General features: G+C 46.4%; 1 protein-coding gene across 2 annotated transcripts in view; it reads left to right on the forward strand.

Annotated features, from left to right (window-relative positions):
* The window catches only part of WWC3 (WWC family member 3), a 131421-nt gene that overhangs the window by 87979 nt on the left and 19161 nt on the right, over positions 1 to 24281 (forward strand). For both annotated transcript variants that reach the window (XM_035289509.3, XM_035289510.3), the window contains exons 9-14: positions 8122 to 8364; positions 15006 to 15095; positions 15797 to 16362; positions 21194 to 21314; positions 22961 to 23035; positions 23741 to 23827. In XM_035289509.3, coding sequence (XP_035145400.1) covers positions 8122 to 8364; positions 15006 to 15095; positions 15797 to 16362; positions 21194 to 21314; positions 22961 to 23035; positions 23741 to 23827 — 1182 coding nt within the window. The remainder of the gene's footprint in view (positions 1 to 8121; positions 8365 to 15005; positions 15096 to 15796; positions 16363 to 21193; positions 21315 to 22960; positions 23036 to 23740; positions 23828 to 24281) is intronic.

Here is a 24281-nt window from a genome sequence, read left to right on the forward strand (position 1 = left end):
TCCCGGGGCCAGGTCAGCTCCAGGCCAACTGCTCTGCTCCTGGGTCCCTTCTGTCCACCCAGGTGTGAACCTTGGGGTCTCTTGCCTTGACTTGAGAAGGGAAAGGGCTTTAAGAAATGTGCGCATTTAGGGATTGAAGGTAGACAGGGAATGGTCTCTCCCTTTCAAGGACTATGTTTAAGGTGTGACACGTCAACACACTAAGCTAGCTCACAGTTCTTGGCCTTCATGGACATTTGAAAGGGCTACTACTAGCCTTTGAACTCCATAATCAATTCTCTCCTTGGAGGTGGAGAAAATGGCATTGAAGCTGGGCCCTGAAGGAGTGCTGGGGTTCCAGTTGCCCATCCATTGGGGATGGGCTTTCTCAAGTAGGAGTGGGGGTCAGGTGTCAGTCTGCAGCAGCTGACTGGCCTGGAATTGCAAGGCAAAGGCAAGCCAGGGTAGAACCAAGGATGTGTGAGCAGGGAGGCAGGCCATGGCATGGGGGCCACGATGCCCTGAAGAGGCATCAGAATTGCTGGGCACCTTTGAGTTGGAAAAGTTAAGTATGAGCCATAGATGGTGGTATGTGGAGGAGGGCCATTGGAGGAACCCAGATGGCATAGAGATGAAGTCACCCAGCAGCAGAGCTCGCCTTGGGAGATGGAACACGGGGAGAAAGGAGGAGATGCCAGGACTGAGCCTGAGGAAGTCCAATCAAAGGCCTGGCAAGGATGAGACTGGCCAGAGGGTGTGGTAAAAGGTCCAAGAGACGATGGCTGGTGCTGGAGGAAACAAGAAGAGGAAGTACACCTGAGAAGACACTTGTCTCCACGGGCCCAGTGGCTGCAAAGGAATGGAAAGGAAGGGGTGCCATTGGCCGACAGGCAGGCCTCTGCATCCCAAGCCCAGCCTGAGATGTCCCTGGCCCACAGTGCATGGGGAAAAGGTGGGCCAGCAGCAGGTTTTCCCAAAGCCCACTAGCTGCTTTCCATTCAAAGAACTTTCTCATTCGGAGACATATGTACATACATGTAATATATATTTAATATATATTATATATATTTAAATATATTTAATATATTCAATACATATATGTTTTTATATATTATATAAAACATATTTAATATGTGTATTATATGTTTTTTCTGTTAAAACATCTTTCTCTTATAAACTAATGATGATAGTTGATGTTCATTGGTTTTTCCAAAATCTTTACTTGGCAAAATACCAAGCTGACAGTCCTCAATTCATGCTGTCAGCACACCCCCTTTCTTAAATTGGACTGGCCAGGGAAGTGCGACAGAGATGCTGCTCTCCCTGGAATTAAAGGAGGAGGATGGCCTGGAACAGGGTTTCCAGAGGCTCACGGTAAAGTGGAGGGTTGTTTCAAAGGCAGATCTTGGTTTTCACAATGAGTTTGGTGTTTTCAGTGGACTTGAAGCTGCTTAGAAAAGTTCTTGATGCGTTCTTGTCAGTGGAGTCTGCAGCGAAGATGGCAGTTCGCTGAGTCATTGATTGTAGCTCCCTCTGGCTCTGGTTCCCTGATGGAGGGTGCACGTCTCCAGTCCCCTTGAAGTGATCATTTCTGCCTCCGGTCATTCCACATGGGTTCCTATAGTAAAGGCTTGACCAGTAAGTGCATGCCTACCATGTGAACTACTCAGCTGTAGGTCACAGGACCCTCAGCAGCCCAGGTGAGGCCCTAGACTTTACATAGCTTGTAGCATTGTCAGGACAGTATTAGCTCCCCTCTGCCCCATCCCCATAGACAGATGGAAGGCTAGGAAGGTTGATGTCATCAGGTCTCTGGCACCAGATCAGTAATTTCATTACAAGTGCTTTTTGTGAGTTTTCTGTTAGACTGCCTCTAAATGAGGCACGTGAGGAGAACAATATAGACTTGGGGAGAGAGTAGTGGCAAGTGGTTCTCTGGCAAGAACTCAGTGTTGTAGAACAAACATTAACGTTCCAGGAGCCAGGTGCTGAGTACCACAGTCAAAGCATGGCAGCTTTGAGGTCCTGTCCTTGGTCTCTTTACTCAGCCCCCTTGATCAGGCTGGGACACAGTGTCCTTGATATCCCTGTGAGCGTCCCTGGAGAAGTGGTGTGCTATGAGCAGGAAGGCATCATGTACTTCCATCAACCCACCAAAGCATGAAAAAGAACGTGTTGCTTTTAGTGGCAATGGTAGCAAAGAATAATGTGTTCTTCCCTGCTCCCTCATTCTGAGCCTAATGGACAGCATGTGCCCTTTCTTCCTACTCAGGAGGACTTCTATTATATTAGTGCCACTATTCAGTGTTGTCCTTTTGTTCTGCTACTTTGCCCTTGGCCATTAATCTCCCAGCTCTCATTTCTGAAATCATTTCACCCTGCAGGCTTAGCTTCCCTACTGCATTAGGGTTCTACAGAGAAACAGAACCAATAAGAGTGGGGGTAGGAGGAGAAAGGAGAGAGATTGGTTTGTTATAGGAATTGGTTCACGCAATTATGGAGGCCAGGAAGTCCTACCATCTACAAGCTGGAGACCCAGGAAAGCCAGTGGTGTAATTCAGTCCAAGTCTGAAGGCCCAAGAACTGGGGGGTTAGGGGTGGAGTGGGGTGGGTGGGTGGTCCTGGTATAAGTCCCAGAGTCTGAAGGCCTGAGAACAAGGAGCTTTGGTGTCTGAGGGCAGAAGGTGGATGTCCCAGCTCAATAAGAGAGAGAGAATTTACCCTTCCTCTACCCTTTTGCTCTATTCAGTCCCTCAATGAATTGGATGGTGCCCACCTGTGAGGTGGTGAGGGTGGTTCTTCTTTGCCCAGTCCACTGATTCACATGCTTATCTCTTCCAGAAACTCCTTTCCAGACACACTCAGAGATAATGTTTTACCAGCTATCCGGGCATGCCTTAGGCCAGGCAAGTTGACACACAAAGTGAGCCATCATGCCTGTCCTCTGCAGAACCTTCTGTGGTTTGCTACTTCTAAACAGTGGAGAACTTTATGCCTTATGCATTCTGGAGGTCTTTCCTTGCACACATATATTTGAGATTGTTTTTAAGATGTGGGAAATTGTCAAAAATGCTGAGTTCTGGACAATGAGGGATTTCATGTATATTCAGATTTATTTTATTTTATTTTTGAGACAGGGTCTCACTCTGTGCTGGAGTGCAGTGGCGTGATCTTGACTCAGTGCAACCTCCACCTCCTGGGTTCAAGTGATTCTTGTGCCTCAGCCTTCTGACTAGCTGGGATTATAGGCATGTACCACTATACCTGGCTAATTTTTGGATTTTTAGTAGAGATAGAGTTTCACCATGTTGGCCAAGGCTGATCTGAACTCCTGACCTCAAATCCACCTGCCTCAGCCTCCCAAAGTGCTGGGAACTACAGGCATGAGCCAACCCCCCAGCTGGATTTCATATATATTCAGATTTAAAGGAAGTTTGTGTAAGTTGAATTCATAAATCTGAGTGGAGATGTGATTTCTAGAGAATTCTCTGGTCAAATGATCCTATCATGATGACCAGTTTTGTATTTTTAACTGTGGGCCCTGTGAAATGTACCAAAAGGACTGCTTGCACCTTTGCCTTCAGGAATACCTCTTCAGATTCCCAAGGCAGACCTAACAATAGGAGTATTTTCACATCATTCATTTAAACATTGTAGAAATTTTAAAAGTGAAGTTGAAAGAAAGAGCAAGTCTTCTTGAAGTAATCCTGGTGACGCAGATGGCTTCTTATTTTTAACTTAAGAGCACTTGTTCCAGGACTGTGGACAAACTGTAGCTGTTGCCATAGAAACACTCTCAATCCAGATAGGAACAAAACATTCGGTCCATCCAGTTTCTCTGCCTCTTGGTTTTTGTTGCCAGGATCAGTCCTGCTATTCATCAGTTGTTGGGGATCAGTGTAGTGTTATGATTCCAGTTGAATTTGATCAGTCACTTGAATTTTTTCTTTATTTCTCAAACAACTTCATATCTGGGTTTTAGGGGTGGGGTACAATTGTGAGAAATAAGGAAAAGCATCTTTGTCACTGCGGCTCTGTCTTACACATTCGGGTCAATGTGAAGAAGCCTGTAGACTTGCTGCTTTTTATTTGATGCAGTTGCACTCTGAAGATCTGTCTGTTGCAAAGGGAGAAGATGTCAGGGTTGGGAAGTTGAGGACAAGGTGAGATATTGGTGTATTAGTAGACCTTTGTTATCCGACATATTCTAGATTCAGACTTCTCAAACTTCTGACATTAAGAGTTGAGTAGAATGGACACTGGTTTATCAATACTTAGTTCAGTCAGCTGAAGTGATGTCCTTGTTCGTCTGCCTTAGATCTCAGCTGATGTTTTCTTTAACCTTTGCTTTTTATTTAAATGGGTATTTACAATAAGAAAACTAAGAGACAATGTAAGAGGTATCAAACCTGTAGCCATAATTGCAATCTGAAGGCATGAGGCTCTGAGCTGACACCACGTTCTGGAATGTGCCATTGGGATCCCTCACGACTCTTCACCATGGGCTAGGACCGTGGGCTGCCTGGAGTTCTGCTTGCTATTCCAGAAAGCAGTGGGATTTTAGGAACATGAGAAATGATACTGTAGACTGCAGATTTTTGGTACAAATTCAAATAATTGGGGATTATTCGTGATATGCCTCAATACTTTGTATTATTAAAAGTGCATTTTTCCCTATAAACATGCAAATCGTATTTAAGATTTCCTTGTGGATTGTGAGAGTCTAGGTCATTTCTGCGGCAGAAACGCAGACCCCGTTCCTGGTTTAACAGTGCCTGTGTTGTAACAGAAAAGGTGTTTGGGCAAAAATCATAAGGGAAAAATGATTCATATTTTACGTTTGTCTACATTAGGCCTGCTCAGGGAATAGAATTCAGGAATCCTGTAATAAATAAGAAACCTGCATGCTTGATTGAACATTTGCTTTCTTCACTATCAGGACGTGGAGACATATATTTTAAGGCTTTTAAAAGCATTTTGGAGAGATTTTATATAGGTCATAAAATGTATTACCTATCAAAAATAAGAATCACTGAAGAATGTAGTTGACTCATAGAAAAAAAAATTCTCTCTAATTTTAAGCTGCTATTAGTTCTCTTTACAAATAAACTTGGGAAAGTTTTGTTTGCAAACTTTAACCATGACCTTGCTCTGCTTCCATGTATTTAATGTCACTGAGATGATATTTCAAAGAAAAGCCTTTCTGGAAATTGTTTTTCCTTTTATATCCAAAATTGGAACAACAGCACTTACAGGAGCGAGGCTCCAACCAGTGGATCAGCTGTTTGGCGTGGAAGTAGAAGAAGGTGCATTGAAACTCAGTACATCTGTGTTTAGCCTTAGGCAGGAAGTCTGCTTCTTCAAGTAAACCTAACATACTAAAGATACTCCCTGCAGATGGTTCGTTTCCGGCCCATGGCAAGGTAGACAAGGCATAGGGTATTAAAGGCAGTGCCATCTTGTCTGTCCTGTGGGAACATAAGAACAATGGATTGTTGAAGGAATCCTAGTACTTTTGGCTTCCAGTACAGACAGACAGACGTGCCTCTCTCGACCTTGCTGAAGCAGTCCCCAAATGTTCATAACTAGAACATGGGGACAAAGAAAGAAATTGCACTTTCTAATATATACCAGTTTCTTCTAGATTCATGTATAGCTCTGAAATGAAAACAAGATTGTTTGCATTGTTTTGAAATTATATTATTCAAGCCCCATAATTCTTAGGCACAGAAATGTTTGCCTAGTGTTCAGCACAGCCCAAACAACATTTCCAGATGGGTTGCAAGAAGTCAGCCTCATTCAGACTTTGTTGCTGCTGGAAAGGTCATCCCTTGCCATATGTCCTTGCATATTTTTCCTGCCAGCTGTGGGAAGTGACAGGACATGGTTTAATTTGGGCTGCTGTTCTGTTTCTTTATGCCTGCAGCAGACAGGTCTTTTGAAACTTGCCCTTTGCCTCTCCTCCCTCCTATAATTCATTTTTCTTCCTCATTCTTTTTTTTCTGATAGTGCATATTACTTGAGATTTTCCTGGAAAGGGTGTGATTATCTGGAATTGGATCTTCTGCCACCTTCAACAGCCTGAATCCTTGTAGGCCAGCAGCTAACCTAGAGCTGGCAGACTCAAATGGAATCTTGATCTCTTCATATTTAAGGCTCAGAAAACTCAAAAGGAGTGCTTTGTAAAATACATCTGTTTGTGTTATATGTATGATAATTAGTATGAGGACAAAATGATCGGGTGAACTTTAGCGGGGGCTCAGGTAGACTTTACTGTGTGTCAAATAAATGGAAATGAAAAAAAGTATGAAGATGCAGATTTGCTCATTGGTCTTCATCTTTTATATTTGTTTCTTCTCTTGGTTTACTGTAGAATGTTCCAGAAATGTCATTGGGTAGAATGTCTGATTTGGCACTGACTTACTTGTGGGTTTGCTTGGAGTGTATTTTCCTTGGGCTTTGGGTATATGACTGCCATAAATTTTAATTACACTAATTAGGCATAGGTGGACGCTTAAGTCCAGTTGGATTCCTAGCCCTGTTCAGCTGCCTCTGTCATTAGTTTTTCTGGTGACATGGTTTGGCACCATCTTCGAACACATTTTCCGGAAATTAGTTTTAAGTTAGAAAATAACTCGTCTAATAAAGCTACTGACATTCAACTAGTTTCTTTACCTTGTTGGAGAAGTGAACTTGAGTAAAATGCATACATTTAAACTATAACTTGTATTCCATTTCTTTCCATAACTGGGGGCTTTCAGATTGGTTTGGTGCATAGAGAGGGAGTCACACCCGATCCTCATGAATCCATATGCTCGTGCTCGTGCCTAGTTTAGGTGGAGCCTGACTTGGCACAGGGCTGGGCAGCAGGTTTTAACATGTGTGGCAGTACTAGTCAATTGGGGATATCCACATGGCTCATAGTGTAGAGGAAGATTCTGAGGTCTAGACCCAGTAGGGAGGAAGCCAGCTGTGATTAGTGCCATGTACCATGGGCACAGGACGAGGCAGTCTCAGGAGCACCTCTGCCCTGCATCTTTCTTGGAGGATATAGGGCTGTGTGTGCCTGCCGCGTCCCTGTTCTCACAGCTCTTTGTGATCTCAGAGAACGGTTTGGATTTTGTTTTTGGGCAAGTGTGCCAAACTGTGTCCTCCACAGCACGGGGTTCAGGTTGAGTTTGGCATTTCTAGTTTCTCCCTAGAAACAGATATCCCTCATCTTTAACCTTACTTTCTAGTCTTATTTTTAAAGGATGCTTTAGAAATACAGGCCACATCTGTTTCACTTAATGTGCATTCAGCAGCACCTCATGACACAAAAAGTAATGTGGTCTGTTTGCCAAGCAAGCACTTGGAAATTTCAAGGTGTGGAAACTGATAGGAGCCTCTGTTTTTCCACCTTGAGGATAGTGGCTCTTTGCATCCACCCACATCATCTCTTGCCAGCAACCACACTCACAGGGCTGCCTCTTGTCCTCTCATATATTTACAGGCGTGTTTGTTCACTGTTCAATGCACTCAGCTTTTGTCGAGTGCCCACTTGCTCTCTGCAAGGTGTTTTGAATTCATGTGTGGCCAGGGGCTCTGGTGCAGGAAGCACACAGAACCAGAAGACATGGAGCATGAGGCTTCAAAGGTTTTCCTTTCTGGAGCCAGGTGATGAGTGCATTTCTCTTTCATTATTTTGCTAAGGTGGCTGTCCATGGTTAGGCACAGCTGAGGAGGCGGGAGACTGGCAGCATTTTTGGGGGTCCAACATGCTGTTTAGCTACTGATGAGGATGAGCAGGAGAAACAAGCAGACTCCCTCTTGCTCTGGGGCAGTTTCATGTAGGAAATCAGGAGTCTGAGCCACCCAGAGCATGGGCATGTTGAGGGCTGCTGGCCTTTTTGTCAGTTCTTTGGAACCAGTATGATGGAGTTATTGTCATCTTGAATCTCAGGCTAAGGGAGCTTCAGTAAAGGAATTCTGCACCATTTTTTAGGACCCATTGTTTCCAAATCCTCTTGAATGTAAAGGTCTCTCAGTGCAATCATTTCACTAATTTTCACTACTTATGTTACAGAATGTGTGAGACATGGAGGTGTAAAGATGGCATTTTCAGCCCACAATGTCCTTGTTCTCTCCCTGTCTCTCTTGCAGAGTCTCCAACATCCAGCAGCAGCTGGCCCGGCTTGACAATGAGTCGTGGCCAGGCACAGCCGAGGCTGACAGGGACCGGCTGCAGCTTGTCAAGGAGAAGGAGGCCCTGCTGCAGGAGCTTCAGCTCATCATCGCACAGCGGCGCTCCGAGGGAGATGTGGCCCGGCTGGAGGAGGAGCAGGAGCGCCTGGAAGAGGAGCTGCGGCGTGCACGGGCCACCTCTGCACAGGGCGCCACGGAGAGGTGGGTCACAGGGGGACACAACCTCCAGCAGAAAGCTGGTTGGAAAAACTCCATGGGGTGGCTTCTGTGTGGCTGGAGGGTGTTCCTGATAATAACTCAGAGCCTCTGTCTGCATGAGATGGCAGGTTGTGTCAAAGGCTGGGCCTGCCTTCCACACTTAACAGCAGTTTCTCTGTGGTTATCAGCTGGGATTTGGAGAACAGCCCCTCCCCCACGTGTTAATGGCTTGTCCCCTTGAGAGCTCACATGAACAGCTCCACAGAGAATTTAATAGACACTTGGATGATTTGATCTGTTCAGATGCTCTTACTCCTACTATTTCCCAATGGTCTTCTGCATATTGGGCATCCTTTATGCTTGGATGTTCGTGGGTCATCTTCATAGGAGACAAGTCTGTGGCTTGGCACAAGGGACTCACAGGAGCCTCAGAGGGAAGCGGTGGTGTTTGGAGAGTTGAACTCAGAGTCCTAGGCAGGGAAGTTTCATTTTTCCTGATATGGTGGCTTGCCCTGTCACCTCACCCTGAATAAACTGCGAGTGGAATCTAAATGTGAAAAGGGACTATGCAGCTGAAGCTTTCTGCTGTGCTCTTGCACAGCTGCATATTTTTTTAAACATTTCCTTCTGTTCCACCCTTGGTATTCTCATATGTGTGTTATGCATAGGAGGGCCTGGGAGCTCCTGTTGCTTCTCTGTGAATCGGGGTGGACTTGGCCCCACAAATGCCACCTGCCCCTCAGGGCCCCACACCCATGCTCCCTTGACTGTGGCTACTGTCATCATGTGGAAATCCAGCACACATGAGTGCTGTGGCCCCTGAGTACAAGTCTGTAGCCCTCCATGAAGCCAGTGTTAGCCCTGATGCCTGGGTTCAAAGGTAGGGACAGCAAAGCCAGACCAGCTTTGACTCACATGGGGGTCTCATGTGGGACCAGCCCAGGTGCTAAGTCCCGGGACACAAGTCCTCAACCAGGACCTAATTGCCCCAAGCGTGTTTCCTGAAACTGCTACTAAATGACCTTCTCCAGAAAAGCACATCCCCATGTGCTAAGCACTTGCACACAGATTGCATGGGGGTGGGGCTCTTATAGCTCTAGACCTTCTGTGCCGGTGCACACACGGCCCATTTCTCCATGTCACCTCACTTCATTGGAGGGGTGCTTGCAGTTTACTAGCATGGGGCCACATGGTAGGAGGCTCTCCCAGCATAGGCTGGCAGCATGAGGACACCTGGCATGGCCCAGCTGCAGAGAGAGAGGTTGGCGCCTTAAGGCTGAGCTGTGCCAGCTGTGGAAACTGGGCCCAGTCTGCCCATCTCAGCTGCAATGTCATCAGCAGCAAGTGGGAGGCATGTGCTGGGCTGGGGGTGTCATCAGGGGGACAAAGAGAGAGATGTGTTCCTCCTTCAGGCCTCCCATCCGTTGGTCCTCCTGCCCCAGCAGATGATACATGCGGCAGTCTCCCAGCTGCTCAGAGCCAGCATCTCTGGAGGGAACTGGTGTCCATCTCCTGGGCTGAGGCACAGGCTTGAGGTGAAGGACACATACCCTAAATAATCTCTCCGATGGCTCTTATCAATGCTTGTGACATCCTTTATTTTAGTTTGCTCATGTTAGTGCTTGGCGGGCATTTATACAAGATGCTGATGTTCAGCAGAGAACCCCGGAGTTCTATTGCAAGATGCTTGCCATTCCTGAGAAATTCTCTTTCCAAGGATGAATGCTTTTATTATAGGGGTGATTAAAAGTGAAAGAGGTATCAAAAAGCAAACATTCGGGCTGGGTGCGGTGGCTCATGCCTGTAATCCCAGCACTTTGGGAGGCCAAGGTGGGCAGATCACAAGGTCAGGAGTTTGAGATCAGCCTGGCCAGCATGGTTAAACCCCTTCTCTACTAAAAATATAAAAAATTAGCTGAGCATGGTGGTAGAGCCCTGTAATCCCAGCTACTTGGGAGGCTGAGGCAGGAGAATTGCTTGAACCTGGGAGGTGGAGGTTGCAGTGAGCTGAGATTGCACCACTGCACTCCAGCCCGAGTGACAGAGCAAGACTCTGTCTCAAAAAAAAAGAAAAAGAAAAAAAATTGGTTTTGCCAAACCTGAAATTACATTTTCCTTTGTCATAATTTAATGACATATTTACAATAAAGTACTTTATGTAAAGCAAATAAAGACAATAAATTCAACTTTATATTTTTGTAATCTGTTAGCTTGCTTTCCTGCTCTTTTTCATAGCAGTGGTAAATATTCCTTGAATTGAGGACACAAGGCTGTGTGCTTTAGGAGTTGGGCCCTGGCTAGTTTTCCGCCAGGAAACTGTATCCCCTTTTCTTTTTGTTGAAAAAATATGTATAAAAGTCAGGCAAATGTCTAAGACCCTCGTTTTAGCAGTTTATGTCCCAGCTAGTTTTTAGGTGACTCAGTTATTGCCAGCATGCGCCCTGTTTGGTAAGGAAGTTACATTTTTAGTCATCTGCAACTATCATAATAACCAGCATCAAGTTAGACTGCACATGTGGGCACTCGTGGGTGGTCTTGTATGCAGATGCGCTGTCTCTCTCATACTCCAAAATGCGCCTGTTCAGTTTAATGACAAATGCAATGTATTGGCTAGTAGTGGGGAGTTTGATCTAAACTTTTTCACTACAGATAAAACAATCTGAAAATACATCATGACTAAAGACAATCTAAAACCGTGTCACACATACAAATGTATCTATATGTCACGTGTGTGGAAACGGACAGGACTGGTATGTGCCGACGGATTTAGCGATGGGTTGGGAATTCTACCCTGGTCACTCGAGTGGAGTCAGGTTTCAGTAAGAACTCAATTTAGATTCTGTTAATTTGGGATTTGAGCTAATAGAATTCAGGTTGGGTTAGAATTTCTGAAAAGCATTATGAAAAAAGTTAATAGCATTGCGCTGGGGCTTGGGTAAATTCCCTACAACAAATTACTTTCTGGGGCTGGTCACTGTTTGCCACCGGATACGCTCTGCTGGTGTTGTCTCTGCCCCTGGGGTCCTCTGTGATTTAATAGTGTCCCAGCACTTGTGAGAGTGTGATACAGAGAGTGGGTTCCAAGTTACAGCTCCAAAGCCCAATGAGGGGTGTATTGTGAACTTCCTTTTAAAATTCTCTACTCTCCATCTTCTGAAAAAGATGGGGGTTTTGAGGCTATCTTGCTTGATAAGCATTAGGTAGGATGTAAGTGTCATAGTAAATGTTTTTCAGTAGTAAAATGTGCCTTGGCTTTGGGTTCAGGCCAGCCTGACCAAGCTTTGAACTTGAGTAGCAGAGGTAAGTTACTTTATATGAGTTTCCTCATCTGTAAAGCAGGGTTAGAATCCAAAGAACAGTAAGGAATGAGGCAGTGCTTCTCGAGAAGCCTGCTGTGATGCACACACAGCCACTCAGTGGAGCTTCACAATTGCTTTTTAAATGTTACTGTCATTTGTACAAGTTATCAAAACATTTCCTTTAAAAATTACAATATCATAGGTAAGTGGAATCTTAGAACATTCTGCTCAAGAGCTTATTATGGCCATTCTCAAACATTGTGCTCTCAGAACCTCCTTTCTTTTTTTCTTTTCTTTGAGGAGGAGTCTTGCTTTGCCACCCAGGCTGGAGTGCAGTGGCATGATCTCACTGCAACCTCCACCTTCCAGGTCCAAGCAATTCTTCTGCCTCAGCCTCCTGGGTAGCTGGGATTATAGGTGCCCGCCACCATCCCTGGCTAATTTTTGTATTTTTAGTAGAGATGGGGTTTCACCAGCTTGGCCAGGCTGGTCTCCAACTCCTGACCTCGTGATCCACCCACCTCAGCCTCCCAAAGTGCTGATATTACAGGCGTGAGCCACCGTGTGTGGCCAGGACCTCCTTTCAGTATTAAAATACTGAGGATCCCAAAGAGCTTTTGTTTATTGTTGATTTTTTTAAGTTATTTTTTCTTCTTGTTTTGTTTTTCTTTTTTCCCTACCCAGTGACCTATCGGTGTTTATGTGGATTTTTATCTGTCAGTATTTACTAATTTAGAAGTTAGCCCTGGAGAATTTTTAAAATATTTATTTATTAAATATAACAATAGGCCAGGCCGGATGCGGTGGCTCACACCTATAATCCCAGCACTTTGGGAGGCCGAGGTGGGTGGATCAGAAGGTCAGGAGATCTAGACCATCCTGGTCAACATGGTGAAACCCCATCTCTACTAAAAATACAAAAATTAGCTGGACATGGTGGCACACGCCTGTCCCAGCTACTCGGGAGGCTGAGGCAGGAGAATTGCTTGAACCCAGGAGGCGGAGGTTGCGGTGAGCTGAGATCATGCCATTGCACTCCAACCTGGGTAAGGAGAGCGAAACTCCGTCTCAAAAACAAACAAACAAAAACAATAGGCCAGGCACAGTGGCTCATTCCTGTAATCCCAGCACTTTGGGAGGCTGAGGCAGGAGGGTTGCTTTAGTTCAGGGAGTTCAAGACCAGTCTAGGCAATGTGGCAAAACCTCCTCTTTACAAAAAATACGAAGGTTAGCTGGGTGTGGCAGCACATGCCTGTGGTCCTAGGTACTCAGGAGCCTGAGGTGGGAGGATGGATTGAGCCCAGGAGGTGGAGGTTGCAGTGAACTGTGATCACACCACTGCACTGCAGCCTGCACAACAGAGCGAGACCCTATCTCAAAAAATAAAAAAGACAATAAAACCCTGTTATGTGTTAATATTAGTAACATTTTTATGAATGATAACTTTATTAAAACAAAAAGCCGTAGTGAGAAGACTGGTATGATTTGCCATTGCTCTGTAGCTCTTTAATGTCTGGCTTGCTGGAGGGTAGCTGCTTTGGCATTTGACACATTTGGCTTTTTTTTTTCTTTTTTTAAAGCCCATTGTGATAGGGTCATTTTGAGTGAATATGTGAAGACCATCTGACTACCTATGGATATGCCATTGGGAAGGAGGGGACCTCATACGACCCCTGAAAGAGTTTCAGGGATCACAGGTGTCTTTGAATCATGCTTCGAAAACCATTGGTTTTAATATATGATATTGAACTTGAAAGTGGCTTGTGTCGTGGCTCCATTTAGGACAGTGCTTGTACTGTGCCGCCAGCTGAACTGCACACAGCACCATTTGGAATTTTTTTTGCATCAAGAGAAACAAAGGCTCATTAGAATTTATTGGTTGAAACTTGTAAACAAACTCAGACTGGTTTGTCTTCCTTATTGTAAGTTGGTGTCGCATCTGTTTCCTTGATCGATGATAGCTGCTCTTTGTTGATCAGCCCTCCTTTGCCATACATTATTTTATCTATTCAGCATCAGTTCTTTGAGCTGGAGATTGTGGACTCCATTTTTACATATAATGAAACTAAGTACTCAGAGAGGGTGAGACATTTGCCTAAGGCCACATAGCTGGTGAGTGTGTGGCCAGGTAGGCTTGTCTGAGTCCCAGGCTACTGTCAGACACTGCTTCCGGTTTCCTCTCACTCCCACCTAACCAAGCTCCTTAAACCCCTTGGGCATGTCCCCTTTCCTGTTGATGGAAAGAGGAGGTTTTAAGGGTGTCTACTACGGCCACACATGTCACAGTGTTATCATTCTGATTTGTAAATCAGGAGTGTTTCCTTCTAGAGGCAAACATATTCATGGACTTGTCCAGCAACTGTTTATCAAGTACCTGTCTGTAGTGGGCTTGATTTTAGGCTATGGGCTTTCTGTTGTAGGAACAGATTTTGTTCTAGGAAAGTACAAAGTAGAAAAAAGTAGAAGGAAGGAAAACAAAAATACCTCCAGCCCCATGACCTGGAGATGGCCACAGCTGCTATTTTGTTTCATTTGCTTCTAATGTTTTAACTGTATAGGTTGTAGAATTTTATTTGTTCTTGACTAGAAGGGGGCCTAGTATGAAGGAATCTGATTTGCTCCAAGGAATTTCAGTAGGTGACTATGTGTTCTGCATTTGAGCTCATCTGCTGGTTATCTGTCCTTCTGTTCACCTACCTGTCCTTCCATCCATCGAAGCAGCTATCCATCCAGCCACCCACCCAGCTGGCCATCCATCCACCCCACCCACCCATCCAGCCAGCCATCCAGCCACCCACCCACCCATCCAGCCATCCGCCCATCCAGCCACCCACCTACCTACCCATCCAGCCACCCCCATGCACCCATCCAGCCACTCCATCCACCCAGACAACCATCCAGCCACCCACCTACCCACCCATCCAGCCACCCCACCCACCCATCCAACCATTCACCTACCCAGCCAGCCACACACCCACCCACCCACTCATCCAGCCACCCACCCATCTAGCTGCCCACCCATTTGTCTATGTTTTTCACCTAGCCACCTACCCACACATTGACCCATCCCTGCGCCCGCTCCTCCTCTCATTTGTCCCCTCCCCTGTGCACTGTGCCTGGAGCTTCCACAGAGTGGCAGGCACTGCTCAGGGTGCCCTGGATGTATTTTTCAAATGGGACAAAAGCAGTCTCTGTGATCTTGGCACCTGTGACTTGGGTGCTTTTAGAATAGGTGATTATTGCAACCTAATTCAGCTGGGGGGAAGTGATAGTGGAGTGTCTTGTTATGAAAATATACTACTCCTGTCTTTCAAATGTACTCATCCACTGTTTTGTTACCTACAGGATTCTGCTTCAGGAAAAAAGAAATTGTCTACTCATGCAGCTGGAAGAAGCCACCCGCTTGACATCCTATCTGCAGTCCCAGTTAAAAAGGTAGGTTCTTTTCAAAGAGAAAACTGTATTTGATCATTGTGTTCCAGTGACTGGTATAGGAACTTGCTTCTCTTAGCTTATTTTTCTCCTACTGGAGCTTAGCCTGAAGTGTTGTTAGTACAGGATGGAAGAGTGGATACATTTTATTTTTCGCATGCTACTGTGTGACTCAAGGAATATGGAGAGAACCAAATTTGGCTTCAGCGTAAGTAAGAGGCCTGCAGTCAAATGTATTCAACGATTTTGTAACCTGATTAACAGCTTCAGAAGTGTACATCTATACATGTGCCCATTTTTATTATATTTTATTTTTAAGGAATCTGAATATTTTTAAAATAGTAAGATTTGGCTGCTCCAGAATGGCCCTGCACATGTTCTTCAGCCCTCACTGTATGGTAGAGCACAGTGTCAAGAGCCTTAGATGTGTCATTCTCAAAGTTATTCCTCCTAACGATGCCCTAGGTGGAGACTGTTCTCATCCCAGCCCTAGTGAGCCCGTGGGAGTCCCAAGGGGGTGAATGGCTTAACCAGGTGTACCTGGCTAGTGTTTGTTCCAGCTGGGACTAGGACTAGGACTGGGACTGGGACTTGGGCACGGGATCTGCTGTTGCCAACTGCTCTCTGCCGCCCTTTCTGTACTCACAGGGTGAGCAGGGGGTGGCTGCCTTGCCATCTCAGATGGCCATGCTGTCTCATTTCAGCCTGTGTGCCAGCACCCTGACGGTGTCCTCGGGGAGCAGCCGCGGGTCCCTGGCCTCCAGCCGTGGGTCTCTGGCCTCCAGCCGGGGCTCCCTGAGCTCAGTCAGCTTCACCGACATCTACGGCCTCCCACAGTACGAGAAGCCCGACACTGAGGGCAGCCAGCTTCTACGCTTTGACCTCATTCCCTTTGACTCGCTGGGGCGAGATGCCCCCTTTTCAGAGCCCCCAGGCCCCTCGGGCTTCCACAAGCAGAGGCGGTCCCTGGACACGCCCCAGTCCCTGGCGTCACTGTCTTCCCGCTCCTCTCTGTCATCGCTGTCACCCCCAAGCTCACCCCTGGACACACCCTTCCTCCCTGCCTCACGGGACTCGCCACTGGCACAGCTGGCGGACAGCTGTGAGGGGCCAGGCCTGGGTGCCCTGGACAGACTGCGGGCACATGCCTCAGCTTTGGGGGATGAAGACTTGCTGGGTATGGCAGCCATTCAGCCACACGGGGTCTCTGGAGACGGGGAAGGGCCACAGGAGCGAGGACCTCCACCGGCTGGTGCTCCTATGGGTGGAAGTAAGTATGGACGTAGCCTCCTTTGGGGTGAGGGTTACCTGCAGGGAGAAAACTGTGGGGGCCAGAGTGAGGGTGGCTGGCTTTCCAGGTCCATGGTGAGCTTTATGTTTAGGAACATTGATTGGATCTGGAAGAGCACACAACTGCTCTTTCTGGTCTGTGTTGCAGAAAGATCATTAAAATTGACAAAGTTGTCTTTCCTAGGTATTTGGCTTTTTTCAAAAACTAATTGTTGAAAACCAGGGTAGGAAGCACAGTCTTCTACATTCAGAGGTTGCTAGAGATTGACCAGGGCCTTCATGACCTTTGCAGTGTGTGCCTGCCATAGACCACTACGCCAGCTGCTGTCTGGCTGCAGCCAGTGGAAATCTCAACTTCTTTTGTGGCTTCGACATCATCTCTTTATCTTTTATAGTTCTCATAGTTTTCAAGAGCATAATTCTATCAAATGTGGAAGTGAAAATAATTGTGTAATTTCAAAAGACATGCCCATAAATATCACTCATTTCTGCTGAATTGGTTTCTCAGGTGGTTCTTCAAATCGAGAAACATGAGCTCTGTGGAGCCTCATCCACGTGGTTGGTATTAGTTCAGCTCCTCCCTGGAGCCTGCTTAGAAAATCAAACTGCTATTGAAGGGAATATTGACCCCATGTGCTTTCCTGAGCCAGCCTGTGGCAACTTGATCTTCCTTTGGTTTTAAAGATGATCAAGAACAAGATCTCCCATTCCTGAAGTTCAGCCCGTTTAATGGATTTATTTGCACAGCAGAAATGTTTTCAACGTTCTATTTAGGCAAACACTAGATAATTCGTGCAGCAGAGTGGATCTCAGCCAGGGGTGTTTTTGCCTCCTACCCCTGGGGGACACTTGACAATGTCTGTAGACATTTTTGGTTGACACAACTAGGGGGTGAAAGATGCCCCTGGCATCTAGCAAGTGGAGGCCAGGGATGCTGCTAAGCACCCTACCACACACAGGACAGACCCCCCCCAAGAGAATGTTCCATCCCTAAATATAAAGAGGGCTGAGGCAACTAGAGAGCAGAACCGGTGTGGTGTAGTGGAAACAGCTTCAACCTAGCACTTGGAAGGCTAAGGTTTTGTTCCTGCCCTGTCCACTCCTAGCTGCGTGACCTTGAGCACATCTCTGGACTGAGTCTCACCTTTTCCACCCTTGAATGCAGTAACCTTTGTGACCCCTTCCATTCACTGCCATTCTGTTACCCAAGAGATAGATGGATTGGTAGATCATAGGTTGATCATCTCTATAAAATAGTAGTCTGTTGGCACTTATGTGCGTAACAAGAGGCCATCATGTTCTGAGACTGCCCCGTGGCTTTTTGGCATCTCTGTTATTTTCCTGTCTGCCCCTGTGTTTACAAACACACTTTGGTATCCCCAGATACATTGTTTCTGAAGTCTACATGTGCAGGTAACCTTGATTCACTATGTTCCTCTTTATAACCACAGCTTCATCGCTCCATGTTTATTCCATTCAGTCAAAAAAGAAATATCCAATCAGGACTTTTTTCTTACTCTTCCTCCTCTCCCCCTACCACCTTCTCCCTAAGGGATTGAGATTCCAGAATTCAGTCACGTTAGGCATAAAATCTGCCCAGGGCCTAAGGGCCCCTTTGGGTCAGAGGAGAGACAGTGGGAGGGAGAAGGGCTGATTTAATTTCATATCCTGATTTATTTTTCCTTCACTTTCCATGGCAGGTGCTATAATAGTTCAAACTTCTTACATTGGCAAGTATTTCCTTACGTGTGTAGACACTACCATCTGGTGGTGGAGTTTTACATGTGATTTCATGATTTCTTGTATTTGTGATGATTTCTTGTGTTACACTGCCATCTTGTGGCACATTCGTATATGACACTGGTGATGAATTGTTGTATAACACTGCCATCTGGTGGCAGATACTTATATGATACCGCCGATAAATTCCCGAGTGACACTGCCCTCTGGTGGTAGATTCTTATATGATATAGGTGGGGGATTCTTGTGTGACACTGCCACCTAGAGGTGGGTTTTTATGATACTGCCATCTTGTGCTGGTTTCATATATTACATCATTCTAAGGACATTTATTTGTGTCCTTAGAAACTTGAAATAATTGACCCCGTTGGGTGTCCCTAGAGGGCCAGGTTGGGTAGCCAGCTTAGGCATGAAAACGGGGGGTTCCTCGCTTCACTGAGGCTGTGGGAATGGCTGAGCATAGTGGTGCTCATCATATCACCCCGCCGCATCCTCTGTCAGCTGTGCTGGGAACTGTGCAGTCTAGTTTGGCCCTCAGCACGTCTTAGTAAGACAAACTTTTTGTAAGATAAAAATCAAAGTTGTCCAGATCCACAAAGGAGCCTCTGAATGATTTCTTCCTTGTGTTTTTGATCAATCAGAGGAAGCAGAAGGCAGATCAGAGGAGTGGCACAATACACTGTAATCTTTCATGCTATTTACATTTTTGCTAAGTTTTGTCTTTCCTGGACTTTAAAAGTCAGATGTGTTATGATTATGAAATACTTAGGTATTTTCATCTACCCATTAGTTTTTACTAATCAAAAACCATAAAAATCTTGACTTTGCTCATCTATTTATAGATGTTTTATGATATTGATACTCTGTTTAATGTTGCTGGCTTAAATTCTGCAGTGTTTTCACTTTGTACTTTTTTTTTTAATCTCTTGTCATGCGGCTCGACAGAAGCTCTCACTGTAAGTGGCCTTGGGAGTCCCCACACTTACTGTTGTTGCTCAGGCCCTGGGCACAACTTTCTGCTGTGGATTGATGTGTTCAGGATGGCTGGGGTGTGGCCAAGGAGGGTTATCTTATAGCTGTGATTCACTGCAACTTAGCAATTGTCCTCATCGTTATCTCATTGTTAATATTCATGGCAGCTACTAAAGTTGTGTAAGAACTTTCCTAGATGCTTTCACTGTTCATTTCCTCTGTTCTGTGTTTGTTTCTGGAATGTAATGGTGTTCATTGCTGTCATGTGTCACCTGGCAGCTTTGCTGTGCTGTGGTTTTCACTCTATTTTCTTCCTTTTTCGCAAGCAGTGTTCACATCTTTGGCTCTTAGTATCTATCTGTACTGAATGGTGAATAGGGAGTAAAGACATTTTCATATGAATGTGGGTAAGATTTGACCCTTGTTTCCCTGACAGTGCTCCCAAAGGTCCACTTCTGTGCCTGGAGGCCCCAGGGCAGGCATCCAGGGTGTGGAGCATGGGGTCTGTGCTTTTTCTCAGCTGGGCAGTTGCCGATGGGACTTCTTGGCAATTCCTACTTCCACCTGTCCCATGGATCTAGTGACTCAGCCTGGGCTTCGAGGATTAGTTCCTTCATTTCTTTCCTCTCTGCATCGAGGCAATGATGAGAGAGACATGTGGCCTGGGATAGGGGGTTGCAGGTGTTTAGGCTTGTTACTTGATGCCGTTTCCTTGCGAGCATCTACAGCTGGGTCTGGGGACCATGCGTGTCAGGGCTGAGAATGTAAATGGAGTGGTGGTTTCCTTTGCTGGGCATTGATGCAGTGGATGGGGGGCTTCCATTTGCAGTCCAGGGCCAGGCATTTGGGTCCTTCCATGTGGCAGGGATAAAGAGGAGAGCTGGCCTCTGGAATTCTGCTCTGTCTGAGAAGCAGTGCCTCTGACCACACCAGGATGGAGGCTAGCTTCCAGCCCTGGCTGTTGGAGAAGCAGTGAATTCCCCGAGGTGTGTCATGGCAGACCTTTGGGAGGTTCACGAGGCCAAAGGCTGCAGCCCCATGTGCTTTGTGCACTGTTGAACATATTTGTATTTCATTGGCATTAATGATAATTTGGTTGAAAGGAGAGCTGGTCACCGGGGGCTCAGTTTAGGAAGGCACAAATGTCAACACCTTTATTTTCTAGAACTTAGCCACAGAAAGTGCAGAGGTGCTTTCAGCGATAGTGGAGCATCCAGCTGGGGTTCCAGTTTCATTTGCGTTCCAGCCAAGTGTGCCCCTCCAGAAAACAGACTCCTGGGATCCCAGCTGCATTTAGTGCAGGAAGGTCATTTGCACGTTTGTACTGGTTTTGTTAAAAGGAACTTATTGCCATGAGGAAGTGGGTAGAAACAGCTGATGAAATGTTCAAAGGAAACGTTTCAATGGCTATTTTTGGCTCTTGAATGAAATAGATGTCAAAGATAAAAGTAAGCTGCCCAAGAATAGTAGCTGCTAACCCAGAAGAATGGCTGGGAAGGCTCCTGCCTGTGGTCACCCAGACAGCCAGGCCTGAGCCCTGGCTTCTTCCCCTGGTGCCACAGGCCTCCCAGGTGGTGTTTTCAGATGATGAGTCTGTGTTCATCTGTGTCCTCTGCTTTGAAGATTGCTAATTTTTGTTAGGGTTTACTTGGATAAATGGTTTTTCCTGAGCATAAAATCAGTATTTATTTATGTTTATTGTACAAAACATGGAAAATATTCGACAGCATAAAGAAGGGAATGAAAACCATGACTTCTTTGTGAGTGCTGCTTCTGTTCCCATCATGCTAATGCTGCTTTCCTGTCTCATGAATGTGAGCAGCTTTCAGAAAGTGCCATTTGAGGGGCCAATCACCATTGTCTTATGTTCTGTTTGCTCATTAACAGGGTGGAAAGAGATATATGAATGCAAGAAGTAGCCAGAAGTTCATTTCTTCAATTTTCCAATATGAAAAACAACTAGAGCACAGCATGTCTCCATGTGTGTGCATGTCCCAGTGACTCTGGAGCACTCAGAGACTTAGCGTGTGCTCCAGCATCGAGGACCCTGGTTCCCAGTGCTGTTATTTCCTGACCCTGTGTGTGTCCCTTATTTGCAGCAGTGACTCTTCGAGAAGACAGTGCCAAGAGGCTGGAGAGGAGGGCACGCCGCATCTCTGCGTGCCTGTCAGATTATTCACTAGCCAGCGACAGTGGGGTGTTTGAACCTCTAACCAAAAGGTCTGAACTCAGTCTTGCTATTTCCTTCTCCTTCCACAGAATCACCTGTGTTACTGGCAATCACGAAAAGATTCCATACTGAAACTTCCATACATTGACACTTGTTTATTTTTCCAGGAGTAGGATATTTTTCTAGGTTCTTTCACCTTTGGGTGATTGGGTTTTAGAAGGAAGTTCTTCTCCCTGGCCCTGGGGGCCTAAGGCTCAAGTCTGATGGAGCTCGAAAAGGAGAATCAGTGTATAGGAGAGCCCTGCTTTTCCAGAAAGGACATTCATTCATTAGAAATGAATTTCCTCCCTTCCTCATTTTCTTAGCTACAGGAATGGTTTCACAATGACACAGCACCTTTTGGAATTCCATGCTTTATTTCGATCGGGCATCTTTGATGGCATTATTTCTTCATACAACTTAAGTCTCAGGTTTCTAGAAGACAGTTCACTGAAAGTTAATTTTTGGACATTTCCCCAAGTATCACATGTGGTTTTGAATCACATGCAAAGTTATTTTCTTATTCTTATTCTTTCCTTCCTTCCTTCCTTCCTTCCTTCCTTCCTTCCTTCCTTCCTTCCTTCCTTCCTTCCTTCCTTCCTTTCTCTTTCTTTCTTTCTTTCTTTCTTTCTTTCTTTCTTTCTTTCTTTCTTTCTTTCTTTCCTTTCTTTCCTTTCTTTCCTTTCTCTTTTTTTTTTTTTTGAGACAGGCTCTTCTCACCCAGGCTGGAGTGTAGTAGTGCAGTCATAGCTCACTGCAGCCTCAAACTCCTGGGCTTAAGAAGTTTTCCCACTTCAGTCCCACAGGTATCTGGGATTACAGGCACACACCACCATGCCTGGCTAATCTTTGTATTTTTAGTAGAGATGGGGTTTCATCATGTTGCCCAGGCTGGTTTTGAACTTGTGGGCTCAAGTGATCAGCCCACCTCTGCCTCCCAAAGTGTTGGGATTATAGATGTGCTCTGCCACACCTGGGTAAATTTGTTTGTATTTTTAATAGAGGCAGGGTTTCACCATGTTGAACGGGCTAGTCTTTAAGTCCTGGCTTCAAGTGATCCACCCGTCTTAGCCTCCCAAAGTGCTGGGATTATAGGTGTGAGCCATTGTGCCGAGCCACAAAGTTATTTTCCTAACACAAGAACAACATAAAAAAGAAATAGGCTGGGTGTGGTGGCTCCTGCCTGTAATCCCAGAACTTTGGGCCCAGGTGGATGGATCACCTGAGGTCGGGAGTTCGAGACCAGCCTGGCCAACAGGGTGAAACCCTGTTTCTACTAAATATACAAAAATCAGCAGGGCGTGGTCTAATCCCAGCTACTTGAGAGGCTGAGGCAGGAGAATCACTTGAACCCTGGAGGTGGAGTCTACAGTGAGCCAAGATTGTGCCACTGCACTCCTGCCTGGGCAACAGAGCCAGACTCCATCTCAAAAACAAAACAAAACAAAAGAAAAGCCCCAGCAGTTTGTAGGCGGGTACCCAGTGAGATGCCTCATGGATTTTGGGTGCCTGCCCTGTTCTTTCAGATATGCAATGAGCTCATTGAATTACATTATAACCTAATAAAGCCCTCTCTTAGCATGAGGGAGCTTCTGCAGATTCTGCAGCAATTGGTTGCCTCTGGAATGAAGTTGGTTGCATTTCCCCCTGTGTTCAGGAACGAAGATGCTGAGGAGCCTGCCTACGCAGACACAGCCAGTAACGGAGACCCCCAGATCCATGTGGGACTCCTGTGAGTACAGACCCTACCCTGTTGCCCTTCAGGCTGGGCTGGAGACTGGGCCCACCCTGTGGCTCCCACCTGCACACACAGGGCTGGAGGGACCCTTGCGACCTGAGGTCTCAGGTGAGGGGACAGAGGTGGCAGGAAAGAGTGACAGGGAAAGTGGCTCCACTGCCATCTTCCAGTATGGAGGTTCACAACTGGAAGCCACCACTTCCTGGAGCTGGGGGTCCTGGCAGAGTGCGGCTCTCCAGGACAGTTGTGCCCATGTCTGCCGGGAGTTCATTCTGCTCATTGCAGCACAAGTAGCAGGCTCCCTCTCTCACCCCCAAGAAGGTAACTAGCTGGTTGGCAGCACAGCAATTTTTTGGTTTCTGATTACAGTGTCAGTAAAGACAGACTGTGAGGCCCCCCGGAGGGAGACAGGGTATTGGGGTCCAAGCCATTTCCTTTGCTCACTCTTGTCACTGAAGTCCAGGGTGCCTCTACCCATCACAGTGGGCATTTGGTCATTCTTTGTTATGGGGACTGTGCTGTACCTGGGCTTCACCCACTAGGTGCCACCTCCTCCCCACAGTTGTGACATTGCAGATATCCCCTGGGGATGGGTCGGGGGCAGAATCCCAGTTGGTGGATGGCCGCTGCTGCAGTTGAATTGGAAGGATGGTTTTCCCATGGGCACCTGCTGTCCATGACTCGCATCTGGTTTCCTAGGCGTGACAGCAGCAGCGAGTGTCTCCTGGTGCATGTGCTGCAGCTGAAGAATCCGGCAGGGCTGGCGGTGAAGGAAGACTGCAAAGTGTAAGCCAGACCCCAGGGTGCTGCAAGGCCGGCCACACAGCTGGGGAGGAAAAGACAGTTTGGGAGCCCAAGTTTCCAGGAAAGCACCAGGGAGTCTCTGTCTGAGGTGTAAAGTCTTAAAGAGAGTCTAGTGAATGGTTTGAGGCTGGTGCTGGTGCCGGTGCCAGGCTAGTGTGTGCCATGTCAGTGTGGAGGAAGCACCTGCCTCTGGCGTGCAGGACTGTGCTGAACACATCTTCCTGTTCCTGGGGATAGGAGTTGCTGATGCTGTTGTGCTCTGCTCTGTGATCTTGGGGGACCTCTGGCTGGGACCAGGGAGTCCTTGGCTAAACAGGGAGAAGGAAATAGGCATTGGGAACAGCTGGTAACTTTGGCCTCAGTCATGGGACTGTGGCCTCTCTGAGCTCCGTGGCCCCAGATGGGGGCCTGATGGAGGGTCCCACTTACCCAAGCA

Source organism: Callithrix jacchus, chromosome X (genome assembly GCF_049354715.1).
Source record: "Callithrix jacchus isolate 240 chromosome X, calJac240_pri, whole genome shotgun sequence".
NCBI lineage: Eukaryota > Metazoa > Chordata > Mammalia > Primates > Cebidae > Callithrix > Callithrix jacchus.